The 19,836-nt window shown below is 39.7% G+C and overlaps 1 protein-coding gene across 4 annotated transcripts in view; it reads right to left on the minus strand.

The window, feature by feature from the left end:
• CPEB4 (cytoplasmic polyadenylation element binding protein 4) overlaps nt 1-18,012 on the minus strand; it is a 60,162-nt gene extending 42,150 nt beyond the window's left edge. For 3 of the 4 annotated variants that reach the window (XM_016145116.2, XM_016145115.2, XM_016145114.2), the window contains exon 1: nt 15,486-18,011. In XM_016145116.2, coding sequence (XP_016000602.1) covers nt 15,486-16,610 — 1,125 coding nt within the window. In that variant the 5' untranslated portion in view covers nt 16,611-18,011. Of the gene's footprint in view, nt 1-15,485 lie in introns of all 4 variants that reach the window. The other variant, XM_016145113.2, reaches the window with a different exon arrangement.
• Nucleotides 18,013-19,836: the final 1,824 nt, after the last annotated feature.

The raw sequence follows: 19,836 nt of genomic DNA on the forward strand, positions 1-19,836 counted from the left end.
CAATGTGGCATCTACACGTGCTATTTGCAAGAGTTACATCTCCTTACAAGCCAAGGTTTGAAAAGAGTCATCGAATGTTTTCAAGACCACCAAGTGGCACAGTATTCCGCCATTCTGATTTTGCTGTCATTAAAATTAAAGGGAAGAAAGGGCGTGGAGAACTCGGCTGCTCTAAAGCCTGGATTAACGAGATCCGTTTCAGGAGTGTGTGAGGAATTTAAAAATACACACCAACCCAGCTGCTCTAGCATTCTTCTAGATGAAAAGTGCTAGAGATAACTAAAATTTAAGTTCAGCTTGATAAGTGAAAAGCAGGGTATGGACGATGTTTTCAGATTAAACGCTGACAGGAGGCAGTAACGCATGCTTCCGACCCATCTTACGAATAAGCAGGATAAGCGTATGTATAGGGGCCACCGTTAGAGCATTACAGAAAAAAAGGAAATTGATGAGCAGGATTTCACAACCGTCTCTTCAGTGATATTTTCTCTTGCATTATTTTTTAACTCAAAGCTTTGGCTTTTTAAAAAAATTCACCTTCTTTTACCGCCTTTTAAAAAAACTTTTGGGAATCTTTCCTTTCCTAGCTGTCTTCTGAGGACCTCAAGGCTGGATGGAGAATGCTCTTCATTCAGAGAGTGTTTTTTGGTCAACCTGCCATTTCTCCTCTGTCGTTCCATAATACCGCTCACCAGGTACTATTATTATACCTCCCTGAAGTAGGGGCCATGCCTCTCGACTCCACCCCACCATGTAGTCAGTGATGTTCATTGAGCGAATTCCTTTATGGTACAAACTTTTTTTTTTTAACCTCTACATCTTGAGGAGCCCAAGCACAGTTCTCTTTAGATATAATCTAATAGTTAAAGTAGAAAGTATCAGAGGTATTATTATATCAGGCTATTCTGCTCTAAGCTAGTATGACTCATTCCATAATTTCTTTTTTTCCCACTTTTCCTCCTAATTCTTTCCTCATTATCTTCAGCTTCTCAATGTGGTCCACGGAGAGGGAGGAGGATGCCTCAGAGTTTCTAAGCGTTAGTGTTCACAAAAGGGAGAGGCTGTCCTGATTTTATCCTTTTCTCATCTCAAGCACTGAATTCAGTCAAAACACCTTTTGCATATTCTTTTGGAATGAAAGGCGTTCTTTTGGAAGCAAAGTGGATTTGAGACATTATCTAAGAAAGAAGTTAATACAAAGTTCCACCATCTCATTGGAAGGTAGCTGATTTATCCTCTATTTTCAGCAATCTGTGAACCACACCCATAACCCGACCCATCCACTATCTTTCGTCTCTGGTACAAAACCAGTTTTGGAAGCAATCATTGTCAGGGTCAGCTTGCATGCCCGTGTTCTCTGACTGTCTGCTTCCCAAGGGCAGGAAGTATGCTTATATCAAATGTTCTCCAAGGGTTATTTTCACCTCCTCGGCCCACAGCACAGAGGGCCTGATGTGGCAGGAACTCCCTAGCAGATGGTTGCTGTTTCATATTACTGTTTTCTATGTGTGTCACGATGTGAGACAGGTTGAGAGGCCTTGTCCTACATTTCTGTGCCACTGTTCCTGATGCAGGACCTGGCAGGTAGAAAGCATGTTTATTTGCTAAATCACTGAATGAATGAATTCCTTCAAGTAATTTTTGAATGTTTAAGATAGTTCTCTCTCCTATTTCCTTATCTTAAAGTTTGTTTTTACATTTCCCTTCTCCCCTTTCTTTTGCCAAAATAACTGCAATCAGGGGGAAGGGGACTCAACCTTTTTTTTTTTTTTTTTTTTTTTTTTTAATGAAACTGAAGCAGTAAGCAATCTTGTGAATTTCCAGAACTTGGACTTTGCCAATCACTGAGTGACAAGAACACCAGAGAACCAGCTGATAAAAAATATTACACAGGGATCTTTGGTTTGCTTTATGACAGCTACTTCCAGTAAGTAAAGAAGCCTACCTTTTGCCTATAAGTTGCTAAATGTGCTACAGAAATTTAGCAAAGCCATTTCATACCCCCCCAACCCCAGGGCCTTGCCTAAAACATAAATATTTCTGCTAAAACAACCACTGCTGACTTCTAATAGGGGGAGTATATTAACACTACAATCCTAAATGAAATTTAAAATTTTCAGTAATGCTTTATGGAATTAAAAGGAAAAAAAAAAAACCTTCTATCCTTTTTATACTTATTTAACTTCCAAAGAAAGTCAGTACTTTGCTTTCATTTGTCATGATTTCATAAAAGGGTGACAAATAAATACTAATATACAAACTCTGATCAGCGGGTTTCGATCTCAGATGCCATGTATTCAGAAGGATTTTCAGGCTCTGAATGGATTCAGAAGAAAACGGGGTCTTGGCAGATTGCTGATGGCTACTAAGAACAGGGTACAGGACCCAACGGCACAGGCACCATGTTCTGGCCAAACCTGGCCTAATATGTACTTCTCCCCACAACCCGAACTTATCAGCAGTTGGGATTATTATAAGCTATTTTACATTAGTATAACTATTCATGATGTTTCGGTAATTCAAAGAGTTCAAAAGCCATATATTTTGTCAAACGAACATTCTGTTCTCAGAAAGGGTCTAAAAAGCTTACCATTTTTAATTTACTCCATCTCACTGATCTTTTCAGTTCATTTGTAACCTCTAATTTAAAAAAATTAAAATGTAAGTGTTTGTGCCATTAGGAAGTAGGTGGAGTAGACACGAATAAATAAATAAACCCGAGGAATAAGAATGGCATGAGCTGGTTTTCTTACCCAACAATGAAAGTGTCAAATCAAGAGTGTTTTGATTCCTATAGTTCATTCTTCGATTTTGCCATTTTTGATTGCTCATTGGGCCAAGTATCATAACCACTGATTTATTTTCTAGGATCCATTTCCCAAAAAGTAAACTAACTATAAAATAGAAGCCTTGTTGAGTGACAGCTCTTCTTGACTGAACTTGAGCTGATGACTAAAACACAAACATTGGCATAAATCAGTGGAATGGCCATTAGACACCGGGAGGCCTCAACTTCGTCACTGACACGCCATGTGAACTTGGGCACTTTCATCCTCTAGATCTCTTTCTTGATAGGAAAAAGGAAAGAGCTTGATTAGATCTCCAATGTCCTTTTCCTAGCTCCAAAATATATTTGTATTCTAGCCTTCTGATGTCCTTATTTTATGCTCTTCCAGGATTTACAGTTTAAATTATGATTATGGCAGGAACCGAAAATGTGAACGAGAATGACTAACCAAAGTTTATCGCTTTGTGCTCACAAAAAGGTTGGAGTTGATGGCAGATTAATGCAAAATAAGCTTTAAAAGAATCCACTTAAAACAATTCATTGAAGGGGGATGTCCTGATTTCGGGGGGGGGGGGGTGGAAATGGTTAAAGAATCTATTATAAAACAAAAAACATAAACAACTGTATTTGCTCCAACCCACCACTGCCAGTTTCTCTTGGCAGCCTACAGAGAGAAAAGGTAGAAAAGCAGAACCAAATTACCCTTTATTGAGCATCTACTGAGTACTTCCATCATCCCAGGTACTTTATTAATACTACCTTAATTAATCCTCAAACCACCTTATAAATTAGATTGTATTATTCTCGTTTTAATGATAAAAACTAAGACTAAGGTAAAGTTGTGGCTTAATGCACAGATCACTGCATAGTTCAGCAGCTTAGTCAGGAGTTAAGGCAAAGTCTCACTCCAAAGTAGGCAATGCTTCTTTAGGTAAGGTAACCATCTCGGCAGTCAAAGGATCATGCTAATGAAGGCACACATGTGCATAATGAGACACTCTGCTGTCAAGTTCCAGGGTGCAGGAATGTGCTGGCTAGGGCCCAGAAAACAGTAGGCACTCAAATATTACTCAATAAATGAAAGAGAACAAAATGCATGTATAAGAGGAGGATGATATCAAAGATTCTAAAAACATAAGAAAAGAAAGAGAAGTTTTATCTTCCTTCTCCCTGTTGCGATGACAGATAGATGTGCAAAAATTAGAGACCTATCACAAATGTATCTCTAGGTTATCTACCGCCAACCAGGGGTAGAGTGGCACTAATAATATTACTACTACTATTAATGATAATATCAGCAGCTAACATTTATCTAGTTTAATCCATTACATGTCTAATTTTATTACTCACAAAAATCCTATATAATTAGGTATTTTCAGTTACTATCCCATTTCACAGATGAAGAAACTGAAGCATAATGATCAATAACTTTAATATTAGGTAACTGGAGAAGAACGAATCTGGAGGAGGAACCAGGACTTCTAGAACATGTGAGATTAATAATCATGAATGGAAATAAAAGAGCAATTATATTCAAGGCTCAGAAAAACAAACTCGATTACAATGTTTGCACCTCATTTTACTTGGTAATCTTAACTGTTAAATTTAACATATTGAGTTGCATGTCATTAACTGATTGGTTTCGGTTTCTGTCAACTCTACTTCATAGGACAATATCTAAAAGGAAAATCTTAGAAGTCGCCATGAAAATCCAAGCTGAGAAAAAGAACTTTCCAAAAGAAACAAGTCGGTATTTCAAAAAGCACGACCTGTCCTTTTATTACACACCTGACTGGGCCCGACTGTCACGGCAATGTAAGAAGACTGCCATCGGCATGTAACTGATGACACGACATGGCTTTTCATAACATTCCAGAGCAGCCACAAGAAGCACATGAACTTCTTGGTCTATTATTATCAGAAAGAACTAGATCGCAATTAGGCCGGAAACCGAAATCATTATTTGAGGTTTTAGTGGGGGTTTTTGTTGTTGTTCAAGTTCAGGTGGATAAACTAAGCCAGCGTTCCTCACACTTGCAAGTCCATCGAAATTGTCTGGAGGTTTCGTCAAAGTATGGGTTACAGGGTCCACCCCCAAAGTTCCTCTTTCGGGAGCTCTGGGTAGGGTCCAAGAATTCACATTTCTAACCAATTTTCAAATGAAGCCAAGAATTGAGTTTTGAGGGCCATTGAGTTAAGCAATGTCATTCAATAGCTCAACTACTTTAGGTGCTTGGGGGCGTGATTTGTAGCTTACATCCTGGTTGACCAGTCATGACACAGCCCAGCTTAAAAATTCTACGTCAACCATTTTAAGGCTTCCTTATAAAAGGAAGTGCTTTGTTCTCAAAGCCCAAAACAGAGCACTCTGTTCCAAGCTCTAAAAAAAAATTACAATCAAGTTCAATTTCAACAAACCAACCACCATGACGACTCTGTGATTGGTTCTTGTCCTTTTATGCTTGAATTAATATATTTTAGCATTACTAGGCTGGGTCTAAAAGCAAAATATAATTAATTGGATGTAACCACATTATTACGAACCAAAGCCAAAATTCAACCTCTCCCTTTATTCATTCTCTTTCTATAAAGACAGATGTTATTGTGACGGTCACTTCTCAGACGGCTGTGTGTCTATATCAGCCTATGGAAGTTTTTCTTTCTGCCTTCAATTTTCTCTGGTGAAGAAGGGCAAGAAAAATATTTTGTTTTCAAAGTAAAGTCTGTGCCAGTGTGTCAAACAGGTGCCAAAATGAACAGAAAGTGTGAGATGCCGGTAGAGCCCGTAGTTAATTGGAGGAAACTATGAGGCTTTTAATCCAAGATTTTCCAAAATGTAAATATTCTTCTTGGATTAAATATTTAAGCCGGAAGACATCGAAAGCTGACTATACAGTGAGCTTTCAAGGTTCACTTCCAGATGACCCACACGTCCTTTTGCAGGCACCAGTCCCGTTTTTTCCCATGGCCCCCTAGCATGCTGACACCCCATGATACTGACAGGCTCTCTTCCAGCTATCTTCCCACTGGACTGCGAGCTCCACTCACCTCACGGATTTAGCATGTGTGTAGCACACAATGAGTCCTTTGCCATCATCGCCGCCAATATGAAAGTGACTAACATATTCCTCCCGGCTCGGTGCATCTCATATATCGTTTGCATAAATTAGTTGCTCACGATCATCACGTGAAGTGGGTACTATTATCACCCCCATTTTAGGCAGATGAAACTATGAGAAGTTAACTAATGGCCCTAAAAGTCACACAGGAAGCAGGAGGGTCTGACTTCAGAGCAGAAGCTCAGACAAATGGTCCATTTAAATGAGTCTTGTCATGACCTAGAAATTTCAATCGATTAACACACCTGCAAGGAACTTATTCTTCACTGTACACAGGGCCTAGATTCGGAGAACAGCTATCGGAGGGTAAAGTCAGAGGCAGGAATCTGCATGTTTAGCGGCATCTTGTATTCACACTTCGGTCAGTACTTTTTCATTATGGCCATTTTATAAAGCGGGCAAAGCATCTTACAGATCTGAAGCTACCAAGTGCCACCTACAAGAATAATAAACTCTAGCCCATGAATGGATGTCTCTGGTGTCTTACCCTGACTGAATCTATAGCTCCATTTGCTCCATGTGAATCGACAAATCAGATCTCTCTAGAAAGCCTTTGAGAAAATTTTCTCTTATTCTGCCTTCGCTAAATAAACCACACTCATTTGAAGCATTAGAAATCCTTAAAGTGGTAAACATTTGTCACCACTTAATTCTGTTAAAAACAGACAAACTGGTATTCTAGACTTGATTGCTCGGTTCCTGGATCAACAGACCCCTTCTTCTTCTTGACATTTTCTTCATTCTCACCTTGGCCGGCACAGAGAAAGAATTAAAATATAACCCAAGACCTAAATCCAAATCGCCACTTACTAGACAAATGATCTTGACACCAGCAGTATCTCCGAACCTTGATTTCATCAGCAAAATGAGGATGATACCTCCCTTAAAAAATTGGGTGGGAGAAATGAGATAAGGTATGCGACAACCTGTGCACTATACCTGGCAGCTAGCAGACCCTTTCAAAAAACATCCCCTCGGCCCCTTTTCTGGTGCTTTGCAAAAAAGCCTAAAACTAACATTTTAAATTAGATATTGTTTATATCTGAATAATTCAGCTGTTCTGTGATATTTCCATAGCCCATTTTCACAGAGATCATCAAAATGAACCAGAATCCATTAACCCCAAAATATTAGTATATGATTTCTCCTATGTAATAAGCTATTCAGGGCAAGAGGTCTTTAAATGAAATAGGTAAATACTCTGAAAATTCATCCCTAAGAAATGAAGACATGAATGCCCTTCCGGCTATTGCTCTATCTTTGGGGGCTTACTGGCTGTCACAGGTCCTCTGATCCAAGTCTCGTGGGCTGATCAGGGTCCAGAGGCAGCAGGGAGAATGGTCACCCAAATGCACATTTTTTATTCCTAAACTGAAGCTTGTGTCCTGTAACCCATGACATCTCTTCTCTGCCATGAGCCTTGACAGAAATTATCAAAGCACAGCGTCAGGCTTCCCGGGCCCTCACAGCTCCCACCCCCGCACCCTTAGCTCTCTCTCCTAAGTCTCCTGGGAAGCAGGCATCTCTCAACACTCAGGCACAAAGCAAGAGGTCGCCAGGCTGTACCCTTCATGAGGACAAGGAGCACGTTTGCCTTGGTTTCGTACTCCCAGCCACGGGCCACTGAAAGCAAGCATCAACACTGGTGGGTTGAAAGAGAGCAAGAGATGGAAGAGAGAAATGCAGTCCAAAGGCCCGCAGAAGACCTCAAACCTCCAAATTCCTCTTAAAAAACAAAAACAGACAAAACGAACAAACAAATAAAAATTTTTCAGTCCTGTTCTGTTCTATCTCCTTTCAGAGATCCCTCCCACCGAACCTGGGGGAAGGCTGAGACGGAGAGAGGAAAACTGGCCCGTCTCCTCCCAAAATTTGGGTCAGCAGCTGATATTTCAGTGTTTTTTGCTGGATCTTTTTATTTTTTATTTTTTGACAGCCATATGACCACCAGCATCTTTCTCCAAGCAGAAGAGGGGACAGGAGGCCAGTAGTGGTTTCCTTACAGATTGCCACCAGGTTGAGTCACGGTGAAACAGGCTGAGCAGGTGCAACAGAAATGTGGGCCTTGCTTCAGTTTCTCGTTGTTTCTCTTTCAAAAACAACGAGAAAAAAAACGTGTATGTTTTGAAGGGGCAGGGAAGTTGCTATCTTTTAGAGACATGTATTAAACTCTTTACAGATGAAAGGATGTAATAGCTGAGAAGTGCTTCAAAATCACAAGAAAGGGGGAGAGAGAGTCAGGGAGACAGATGGAAGAGGACTGTCCCCGAGCTGACCACAGTTGAAGCCAGGTGACATGTACATGGGGGTTCGTTATGCTATTCCGTCTACTGATGAATATATTTAAATTTTTCCGTAAAAAGAAATTTTTTACTGAATGAGGAAAAAAAAAATACATTTGGTCACTTAATTTCTCAGCAGTGTTCCAGACAGTATTATTTAACTACAGTGATTTTATTTTTTAAAATGATAGCTCAGTTTATAAAATTCATCTTTAAAATTCTCACATTAGCACATACCAGTTATACAATGGTTTTTACATTTAAAGAAACTGTGCTATTTGCAAGATTTTTAATTAATATTATTATTTGATGATTTGCTTTCTTATAACAACAGAATCTTTCGGTAACTAAAGATTAGATATATTTATTTCATCCTTAAAAAGACCAGACAAAAGAAACGAGAAGATGAAGGATGAGGAAGGATGAGGAAGGCTGAGTAACTTGTCCTGCAGGTAACGTATCTAGTAAGGGGCAGAGCCATACTTGAAACCCAGATCTGACTTCCATTCTATACTCAAGAGATTTTTCTAAATAGTAATGTTCTAAATTGAGTTTTGCTTGGTCTTATTTTAAGGTTCTTACAGACAGTAAGATGACAGCAGCTATTTTACTGACTAGCACTAGGTACGTTCCTCAGAAACAACTGGAAGAACTATTAAAAGTATGTTATATAACATTTAAATATAAATGCGGCTATATCCTGTATAATACTGAGGGATTAACTATAGCCTCATCTAGATGTATAAAATCACAAGGATTGGGACATATCTGGTAAATATTCAGCAAAGTGAAATTGCCCAATCTAATTACAATATGAAAAGTACTTGCATGGCTTAAGGCTTTATGTTTTAATAATTCAGTAACCATGAGAGATGATCTGTAAGTGGCTGATGGAGTTTTTTTTTTTTTTTTTTTTACACATGATGGGGCGTGCATTCTGCTACCCCTAGGTTAAAGTCTGCCTTTTGTGGTACTGTTTTGTCACCCAACTTAAATAAGCACATCTGTGTACAAGGCAGTTTGTACAAGTGTGTATTTTTGTGACCATTAATAAAATATTTAGAAATGCCATTTACACGTTTTTGTTATGCCTAAAATTGCGTCTGTTAGTTTGCCTTAAAGTTTAAACAGCTCATGGATTAAAATAAAATGAAACTATTTGGGCTAGTTGTTAATTTGTTTATAATTAAAAAAAAATACATGGTATCAAAGATTATAGCATAGATCGGAAATAACATTAAACAAAACAATTTTTATGAGATATAGAATTCTATGCCTAGACCATAACATAGCAGGTGCTCAATAAATATTGATAAATTTGTGATAAATTAATCAGAATATGAAAAGCAAAACTCAATTCCAGGATAAAAGCTAATTCAAATCTATGGTGCCTTTTCCTGTTTGAGCCAAAAAAAAAAAAAAATCACAAATTCTCCATTAAAATATAATCTCCTTTAATATACACAAATGTTCTAAATTTATGAAAATAACTATAGGCAAAATCTTTCAAAATACTGAAAGATTCAGGTTACCAATGCTAACAAAAGTTTAGGTATACATACAACTGAAATTTCAAGAAAATTAATGTGTCTGCTAAATGTTTTATATGTCCTAGCTTGTATATAGCTTATTCAAACAGAGTACTCTGGGAAGTATAGCATGTATAATAAGCTAAGCAATACTAAGGACTGTTCAAACCTGCAGATGCTCAAGCTATATTTATATTAATTTCATGATTTTACTCAATATTAGAGATCCATATTTTAAATTAAAAAAAAAGTAAGCTACCTAATATGGCCATATACTTAAGGTATCTCACAAAAACCCTCCACTGTTAGGTATTATTATCTTGATGAAGTGCTGTCTTCCTGAATTTCAGCAATTTGCTCAAGGTCACACAGCTAATTAGAGTTCAGAGTCAAACTTAAGTCTGGATCCAGAGCCTTCACTCTACCACATTTCTAGGCTCAAAAATAGCATTTCTCAGTAATTATTCAAGTTTCACCTTCAGAAACTGATTAAAAATAGGATCTACACCTTTATCTTTCTATTTACTAAGAATTTTCTGAAAACATGAAAGTGGAACTCCTTCTGTTTCAAGAATATAAAATGTCATGAGAAACTACACTAAATCAAGTTAAAAAATTATATATTGCTATAAATTTATCATGGTAAAATACATCTTAGTCTCTATAAAAACAATTTTCTTCAAGCAATTAAATATAAAATGAGTTTTGTCTGGAAAAATTAAAAATGAATGCTCAGGTTTTGGGCTCCCTGCCTTAAAGATAAACGCATTATACACCTTATCTTATCTGCTATGGGACCGAAAACTGAGGCACGATAGAAGGCTGAAAAAAAAATATGATAATGAATCTTCAAGCTTATTTTCCTTATAGTGAGATAGAGAAAAGTCATAAGAAAAATCAATTTAGACTCTAAGAGTCAAAGTAGACACATGTGAACTCTAAGACTACTTTTCCATTTCTTTTTCGTGAACACTCATATACTAAGTGAGGACCATCATTCTAGTTGCAAGTAGCAATGACCACATTCATTAGACATGCAAATAAACACGGTTTTCCTAAAAGATGCTGGATATTCGATGGCTTCTCTGAAGACAATGACAAAAAAAATAATCAAAAAACTCTATCCTGCCCAAATTCTATTCCATCAGAAAAACAATTAAACCTAGTTAAAAGTCTTTCGACTAAAAGGTATATAAAATTGTATCTCGTAGGCTTTTCCCAAAGTTTTTCCAGCATCTCAATTCTGCTGGAGCCAGAGCCACCCAACCTACTTTACAGTTAAAAAATTAGTCTCCCCTCTTCTAATATAAATAAATACAAAGTCAGAGACAGGATTCCTATGCAAAGATCCCTCTTGGGACTATATTATAAAAAAAAATGAAATGAGATTGCACTTTAGTCAATTTAATAATTCACCGTGACTTTCAGAACTGAAGCAATGCAGTAAACTTTGTTTTCAAATATGACATATATAATTTTAAGGACCAACAAACTGACAATACAAGGAGAATTATTAAAGTGACATGAATTATTTGCCTGGTTAAGACAACTTAAATCCATGGTGACTGTGTCTAAAGAGCACATGATCTCTAAGTCCTAAAATGTCTCCCTATTAATCAAATTTTAGTATTGTGTTTGGGGCAGATTTGTCCCCTTTTTTTCCTGTCAACTTCCTGGTTCTTAAATAATGGAGGTGGGAGCCCAACTGAGTTGAAGATAAGAGAGAATCAGAATATACACTCCACAATTCCCCTTCATTTTGCTATAAATACAGATCTAGGCGCCCCTCCAAAAAAAGCGCTATATTCAAACATAAGTATTGGCAAGTGCCCCAATGTATTATTTGGTTTGGACATCAGAATGCCAGGATGTGCTTGACAGGACGAGAAGGGTTTTTCCCCCCTTAATGTAAAGGTCAAATCATGCCTTTAGTCACGTGAATGTGGACCTTGTTTCTTCATTTTGAAATTGGGACAATAAAACCAAACCTCAGAGGGCTGTGAAATCCTATATAGGAAGTGAGATAACACTTGCATGAAGTCACTAGCTTAGGGCCTGGTATGTACTAAAAACACAGAAGAAAAGACTGACCTGAATACTATCTCAGTTTGACATGTGAAAGCTAATAAATAAATATAGTATATTATTTTCCACTTTCAAATGTTATCTATAATCAGCTTTTGATCATCGTGTATCAGTTATTCACTGTAAAATATTTCCTCTCATTTTGCATGCCTCTGGGAGACACTCCCCCCATCCCACCTGCATTGTGTCTTTGGGAAGAGGCGCTGCCATATAATGGTTAAGAACCAAATCTTGTGTATGAATAGTAATAATCATTTCTACCTCATATGATTGTTGAATGAATTAAATGAGTATATACATGTAAAATATTTAGAATATCATACGTATGTCAGCTATTGTTGAATATATATTAGTTTTATCTGAAAACTAAATTTGAGGCATGTCATCTGAATTCACATAATGAAAACTTTAAGCTAACCAAAAATAATTTAGAAACAAATTTTAATACAAAAAGAAATCCCAAAATATAATGCCTTGTCATATCAGTTATTTAGAGGATTGTTCACAGATCTGGAAATTTTGCTCTTGCTCTGTAAATATTGATAAGAGGTAAAGATTGGCCAAAATAACTAGTTAAAAGTGTTGTCATTAATTTTAATTCACTGTATGTACCCAAACCTGCATTAAACAAAGGGGAAAACCACTCTGATTCATTTCAAATTAAAATAGACATTGCTCAGTATTAGTTACACTTCAGGTAAATTATTTCTTTTTAATAGAACACCCTGCTGGCCTTTGACTGGATACCAATATTATAATGTAGCTGCGTAAGCTCTACCCTGTAATTTCTGTGGTAAATTTCAAGAGCTCTCTTAGACCTAAGGAATTTTTTCTAATAGCAATTGAAATTGAATTACTATTATCTATAAAATTTCTTTACTCAAGGTAATACATTTAAATACAATAGCAGGTTTTTTTAAGAGTGGATTTTAACAGCAGTAGTTTGAATTTCACAGTAGCTTGCTTTAGGATCAAAAGGAACTTAGGAATTGCCTAGGTCAACCCCAACTTTTTATGAAGAAATGGAGTCCCCCCAATGCTGTGACACTGATAGGACCAAGATCACCACATCGTCTCCTGGCTTCCAGTCAAGTCAATGTACCTTCAAGTTTTTTCATGTCAAATTTAAATATCAACTCAAAACTCTTTTTTGTGCCAAAAAATTAATTCAAAAGAATAATTATTAACACAGAGCTCTGCATTCACGTAAGTAAGCAACACAGCAGTCAGTTAACTAACTTCTTATATTTTCAAAACCGACATAGAAATTTCTTGTCATAAAGATTTTGTTCAAATCACTTATTTTTATTGAGTTCCAAATGACCCCAATGCTAGGGCCTGCACACGCATGCGTGTGTGTGTGTTTGCTCCTGCGCATGCAAGCTGGCGTGTGTTCTTTCTCTCTCTCTATCTCTCCCTCCCTCCCTCCTTTCCCCCTCTCTTTCTCCCTCTTCTAAAAAATGGTGGGGACAGTGAACAGAAATCAGCAACTTACTTTCTAATCCTACCATATTTAAGCCAGGTACATTGACTCATCCCTTTTCCCAGCCTCAGCAAAACAGACAACAGTTCTAAAGGAAGACTTAGTTTCTAACAGTATGTTTTAGTGTCAATTTTAGCCTATTTTATTATTACTTCATAAACAATCTTAATCTCTAAAAAAACCATTTGAATGAAAAGATAGCACAGGTTAAACACATTCCATTAGCCCCATAAAAATATTAATCATGTGCTTACATGTTAGTTTACTCATTTTCTGAAGCTTTTATTTTTCCCAAAACAAACATTCATCAAAAGTCAGTCAACTGAGAATGGAAAATAAACCATGAAGTCACATAAGTTCATTCTGTCAGTATATAGTAGCAAAATAAAAAAGAATAGTGTAGTGAACTATAATTGAAAAAAATAAAAATATAAAAATTATTTTAGAAATAAATAAAATTGTAAAAAAAAGAGACTAGTGTAGCTAATTCCGAGCCAATTTTAATCCAGTTAAAATGTATAAAATGCCATTTTAGATTTTTCTAAATTGGCAATATATAATTAATAAAAGTTACCTTTGCATTAAATTTCCCTTACATTTATGCTCAAAGGAATATGGAAAACAACTTTTTAAAAATAGATTTCGTGGGATTGCCAATGTTTCAAATGGTCTTCTACCTGACCACTAAAACACAATAATTGCTCTCTTCAATTTGAGTAAAATCCCTTTTTAAAAACAGAAGCCAACAGTTTTTTGGTATTTCAGCAAAAAAAAAAAATATTTTTAAAAAGCTAAAACCAAATTTAACTAAATATTTTAAGATACATCCTAACCATGACACCCGAATCCTTAGAGGAGGGATATTTAATTTCTTAGAATGACACAGTATTTTCTTAGCAAACTTCCCCTACCACTAAGCAAACCATTAATTAAAACAGATAATTCTGCTTTGCTGACGTCATATTTGGGGACATTATGACTATTTTGTAATCTGTTTTAGCACTTGCAGAAAGATCCCTAAAATAACCCTCTAGTTAAAGCACACGTGTACGTGTACACATGTATATATACAGATATAATTTTTAACCCTTGTTTTTTTAACCTAGAGTTTGTACTCTTATCAGCCATATGCTCTCCAGCAAGTTACTAATCTTTCTGATACTCAATTTTCTCACCTGTAAAATGGGATAATACTATAACTTACCTTGTAGGGTTGTTGTGAGTACTGATTCAGTTTTAGCTTATTAATCCATATACATTTCCTAAACACATATAAATAATCATACCCCCAAAGTATACAAATGTAGTGGGTCATCTGAAGTGCCCCTTTAGTTTGTATCTATCAACTAGATTGACAGCTAATTAATTCGAAAACATCAAACAATGTGACTCCTGCAAAATAAGAATGCACTGGTGGCAAGATAGACAAGTGATCTTGCTTGAATCTATTTTTAGGCATGGTTTAATTCTCTACACCCCTAGTGTTAACGCTGGAAAATAAACGAATGGGTGAAAGGCATCATAAAGGAGTCACTCTGAGATCTCCAGTTTCGCAGTATTCGGAAATAAATGGAGATGAAGAAAACATTCAGATCGCTTCTCTAGCAGTCGTGACTGACACCAGGCGGGCCAGAATTTGCAGAGGTTAAAGAGGAAATAGATGAATTCAGACTGTTTGGACTTTTGGGTTTAAAATGTAACCAGCGAGAAAACTGTAATCCAAGAGTTGGTTTTCAGTGACTCACTACCTTATGATGGGGAAAAATAAATGTTTTGGGTTCTATAGTACTGCATAAGGGCAGAAAATGTTCATCGGTTTCCACAATAAAAGATATTTATATCTATATATTATTTACTCTCACCTAAATAAGTAGGGAAAAACCAACCCTGATTCTCTTGTCAGGCTAGAAAGGTACTACAGTTAATAATTATGACATCACTAGCTACCTGGTAGTCATAATTATGCCAATTTATACAATTACCTATGGGAAGAGTACAATTAGAAATTTGCCCAAGAAACAGCTGAATATTTTATTTCAAATTCCATTCCTCTCCTGCCCAAATGACGTCTGGTGAGTAACTCAGATTCTGAGAGCTCTAATATGGACACAGACAATTCGAACTCTCTTAGTTAAACAGATATTACACCATGCCTTATTTCCTTATTCATCGTAATCTATCAGTGGAACACAATCTTACCGGAAAAGGAAAAATGTTGTCAGCCCTGTTCAAGCTGTCTTCCATCCAGGACTTAGGAGCAAAGGCAGAGCTGGGGCGAGCGTACTTCTGGAGCTGAATATGATTGCTTGCAAAATTCTTCTTCAAAGGCGAGATGGAATTCAGGGGTGTTATTCCTCCATTCAGCCCTCTGCGGTGATCACGGCCTTGGGAACCTCCCCAGCCACCATATCCGCCACCTCCCGGGCTCCAGGAAGAAGAGGGAGTAGGAGAGGGACTCTGGTAGCTGCTCCATGGAGAGGGGGGTTTGTTAAGATTATTCGCCAAATGAGGCAGCTGGTTAAAAGCAGCATTTCTATGTGTGAAAGGTGGGGGGTGGGGACTGGCAGGAGACCTCCTTTGCTGCTGATGCTGGCTGTGATGATGCTGGAAATGAGGGTGATGAGGGTGGTGCTGTGACAGAGGCCCGATCTGAGGGGAGAAGCTGCCTCCGAAGCCAGGGCTGACATGATGGGGAAAATTTTGAAACAACAGAGCACCGTTATTAGCCGAAGCAGCCGGGACCCCTCCCTGGTGAAAGAAACTGGCATCTTCGTTGATGATTGTAGACGAAGAAGGCGCGATGGCCGCTGACCAGTTACTGAAACCAGTAAGAGACGATGCACTGGATGTCAAGGGTTGAGTGGAAGTACCGAGCCCCGCGGCTTCTTGATAATCAAACCCCGTCAACACTGGCGATTCGATTCTGATTTTCTCCTTCCCGCTGCCATTTTCTGAAGAGTTGTCCCCCTGATTTTCTTCGGCTTTTGCCTTCTCGGTTTCAGGCAGGATTCCGGCTTCCTGCCCGGGACTCGGGGACAGCTGCTGCTTTTCCAAAGGGTCTTGCTGTTCCTGTTGCTGACTTTTTGCTTTTTCTGACCCCAGGATCTCATCCTGAATGTTGTGGGTGGCCGGAGCAGGAAAGAGCCAAGCTGACCCGGCACTGCTGCCGTTGGCAGCTGTGTTATTATTTATGAAAGCGGCAGGGCTGGGGGTGGCATTTTGGTGATGGTGCGGAGGCTGCAGATGTGGATGGAATCGGACTGGAAAAGCAGATTTATTCCCAGTATTGCTTTGCACTAGCACTCCAAACCCGTAATCCCCCATTTATTATTTTTAGGAGCAGAATCTTACAATAAAAATATAACAACCTGATGTCTCACGCCTTTGTATTCTCTACTCCAAACGTAAGTTGTTTGTTTGAAATGTCTTATTTATAGCTAGCTCAAAGATCGCAGCTTATTCACCCTAAATAGTTTTGATTTGTAATTCTGGTCTCTGAAAGGAAAAGAAAAACCTAAAAAAAAAAAAATCTCTTAAAACACTGACATGAATCCAACTGGGCTTATTTCTAGGAGAGAATACAAACGAAGAGGGTAAAAATCAAGTCTTTGGTTAGTAAAATAGGCGCTTTCTTTTTCCAAAGGAAAATGTACATGAATGACAAAAACACAGCTTCTCAAGCATCTATGGATGTAGAAGAATAAGCATTGTGCGGAGTAAAAATATATATATATATATAATTTAACAATCACATATGGTCTTCCTCAGCAGTTTAGATTCACTCACATAAAAATTAGAATAGGGCTAAGGGGAGAATACGTTCTTTTTCTTGGCAGCTTGGTTAAAAAAAAATCAGGAATAATTTAAGAACATTATATATTATATATTTATATATATAGATTATATTAGGTTATCTGGGGCGGGAGGTGAATTCCTGGTTGCGGGAGAGGAAATCAGCGTTGACTAATGGAAAGATGATTGCAGAGCGCTTTCTGCAGTGCCGGGTCCTGTTTCTGCTCTTCCGCGGGGTGCAGTGTTGGCCTCCGGGGCTGTTCCTGAGGCTCTGGGTGCAGATCTTGCTGCGGTCGCTGTTCTTGGGCTCCCCCCGGCCTCCTCTCCCCCATGAAATGGGTTGGAAACACCCGTTTCTCCCTCTCGGTCAGCGGGGTCGCGATCAGGAGGGATTAGCGAGACTCGACGAGGGCGAGCCGGCGGCCCGGGGGTGCGGGGACCAAGGGGGCGACCTGGAAGGTCCTGCGGTTTCGGCCTCTTCCCCTCTCTGCGACTCCGGGGTTTTTTTCCCTCATGGGACCCAGGGGCGGTTTGGTCAGTTCTCAGTTCGATTCTCCGCACGGGGGAAAAAGGAGGGGAAAAAAGGAAAAACCCACTAGTGTTGTTATCCTAAAAGAGAAGGGCCTCCCCCCTTTTCTCTCTCTCTCTCTCTTTTTTCCCCAAGATCTTTTTTAAAACTATAATTTAGAAGGCTTTTGTTTCTCCTCACGGTTGCTGGGCCGTCGTCGTCGCCGCCGCCGCTGCCGCCGCCGTCGTCGCTTCACCCCGGTCCCGCAGTCCCCGCTGTTGTCGTTGCGGACTCCACCTGGCTCTTCTTCTCTCCTTCTTCCTCCTCTTCCTCCTCTGCTGTCGCCGCTGTCGCCGCCGCCGCCGCCGCCGCCGCCACCGTCTCCCGGCGCCCGGGTCCCGCAGCCGCGGCTGAGTCTTTCTCCTCAGGACCGAGCCAAGTGAAATGACAACCAGCTGGAAAGACCGAGAGACACTTCCGGTTCGAAGAGAGAGGGGTGGGGTGCCATGATGCCCCGCCCACTTGCCTAAAGACCAATCAGCTGTTAGAATTTAGCCTAGGCCACGCCCCCCACGCAAGTCCCCGCCCGAGAAGGTCGGAAAAGTACCCAGAGAGCCGCCCCTTCCGTCTGCGCCTCGCCCAGTGAGGCCGAGCGCCGGGAGCCCGCTGCCCCGCCCAGGCTGAACGCAGCAGCTCGCCATCTTTAGTGTGGGCGCGGGCCTCCTTCGTCGTTTATCTCCCGTAACCATGCTTTGTAGGAGGCGCGTGTAGAGACGCGCAGAAGAGAACACATTCCCGGACCACCATGGGAAAGAGTCAAGGTGTTGAGTATCGGAGTGGCGACGCGTGAAACCACGGACGAACGGCAGGACTGCCCACAGTAAAGGTGGTTCCCCAGGCGTCACGTGCTTTGGCCCGAGCTCCGCCCCAGAGGGATCTGGAAGGGGAGGTGGGTCTTCCCAGCAGCTGTGCGGTGCCCAGAACTGCGTATGTCCTTGTCCTGATTGTAGACCTCGCTCGGGACTCTCCCTTCGTCTTCCATCCCCCCACCCCCCATACCCCCAGATTGACTTAGGCTCCCGTGTGATACAGCCTCTCAGGCACAAAGATGCAGCTGCTCTAGCCAGCCGTCCATGGCTGAGCCCTCATCTCCATCCAGTTCTAGTCCTTTCTACACTGTACCAGAGGGACATTTCCAAAACGAAAATCTCATTGTGGTCCTAGCCTGCTCAGTTCTCTTCTATAGCTGCCTCTTACCGCGCCTTAGTCTGGTAGGCAAAGAAAGCCCTTACGCTCTTCACTCTTCGGGAAGTATATCTTCGCACCTCATCTCCCCCCAAACGCCCCACACCAAGCTGCTTCAAGCATTCTCTGCGTTTTTACCTTCCCTTTCCTCTCTCTTCCACTTAGAAAACTATTCAGTTTTAAGAATCAGTTCAAAAGTTACCAACGCTGCCTTCCGAATTTTCTTCTATGAGCGTCCACTGCCCTGTGTACATTTTGTGCTTGTTTACCACAATATATTCTAAGGGTCGCTTATGTCTGCTCAACCGTGGGCTGGCTCTTTGAGGAGAGACCTCGCAGGTAGAAGGCATCCGTGAATGGATGCCGAAGAAATGAATAAGCAAACCCACATTAGTGAAGTCTTTCCTGAATGACGGCCTCCTTTCCAAGTCTGAATTATTTCATTCCATTTGGTTTGGAGCTCACACCTCTCAAACTTTCATCATTTAGGTTATTCATTTGTTGCCCAGGGGCTTGTCTTCTTCGCCTCTGCCCCCCACAGTGACTGCCATCAGGGCCTAGCTAGGATCATGAATGCCTTGCTCTCAGCACAAGTTCTAAAGATGTTCAATAGTGTTTTCTTTTAGTAGGAGATGAAAAAATGAACAACAGAAATTGGAGTAGAGCCAGAAGTGACTATCACAAGAGTAGGAAATAGAGCTCAAAGACCTTTAAGATGAACCTTATGAACAAAGGTGGCTTTCATTTCATTTCTGTAGCCTTCCCTCAATGGCCCCAACTTCTGCTGCTTCAGTTTCCCAATCCTCCAACACTTCCATGTAGAACAACTGTTTGGGCCTCAGTGATTTTACTCTTTTTCATTGTACCATGAGCGTGAGTCTTATCTCTGCAACTCTACTGCAAGTGCCTTGAGCATAGGGATTGGGTGTTACTCCGCAGTTTATTCCCCACAACTGGACAAATCCTGAGGCTTAGCTGGTTCAGTTAGGTGTCATTTCCTCCTGG

The sequence above is a fragment of the Rousettus aegyptiacus genome, unplaced genomic scaffold, assembly GCF_014176215.1.
Source record: "Rousettus aegyptiacus isolate mRouAeg1 unplaced genomic scaffold, mRouAeg1.p scaffold_m13_p_7, whole genome shotgun sequence".
Taxonomy (NCBI): domain Eukaryota; kingdom Metazoa; phylum Chordata; class Mammalia; order Chiroptera; family Pteropodidae; genus Rousettus; species Rousettus aegyptiacus.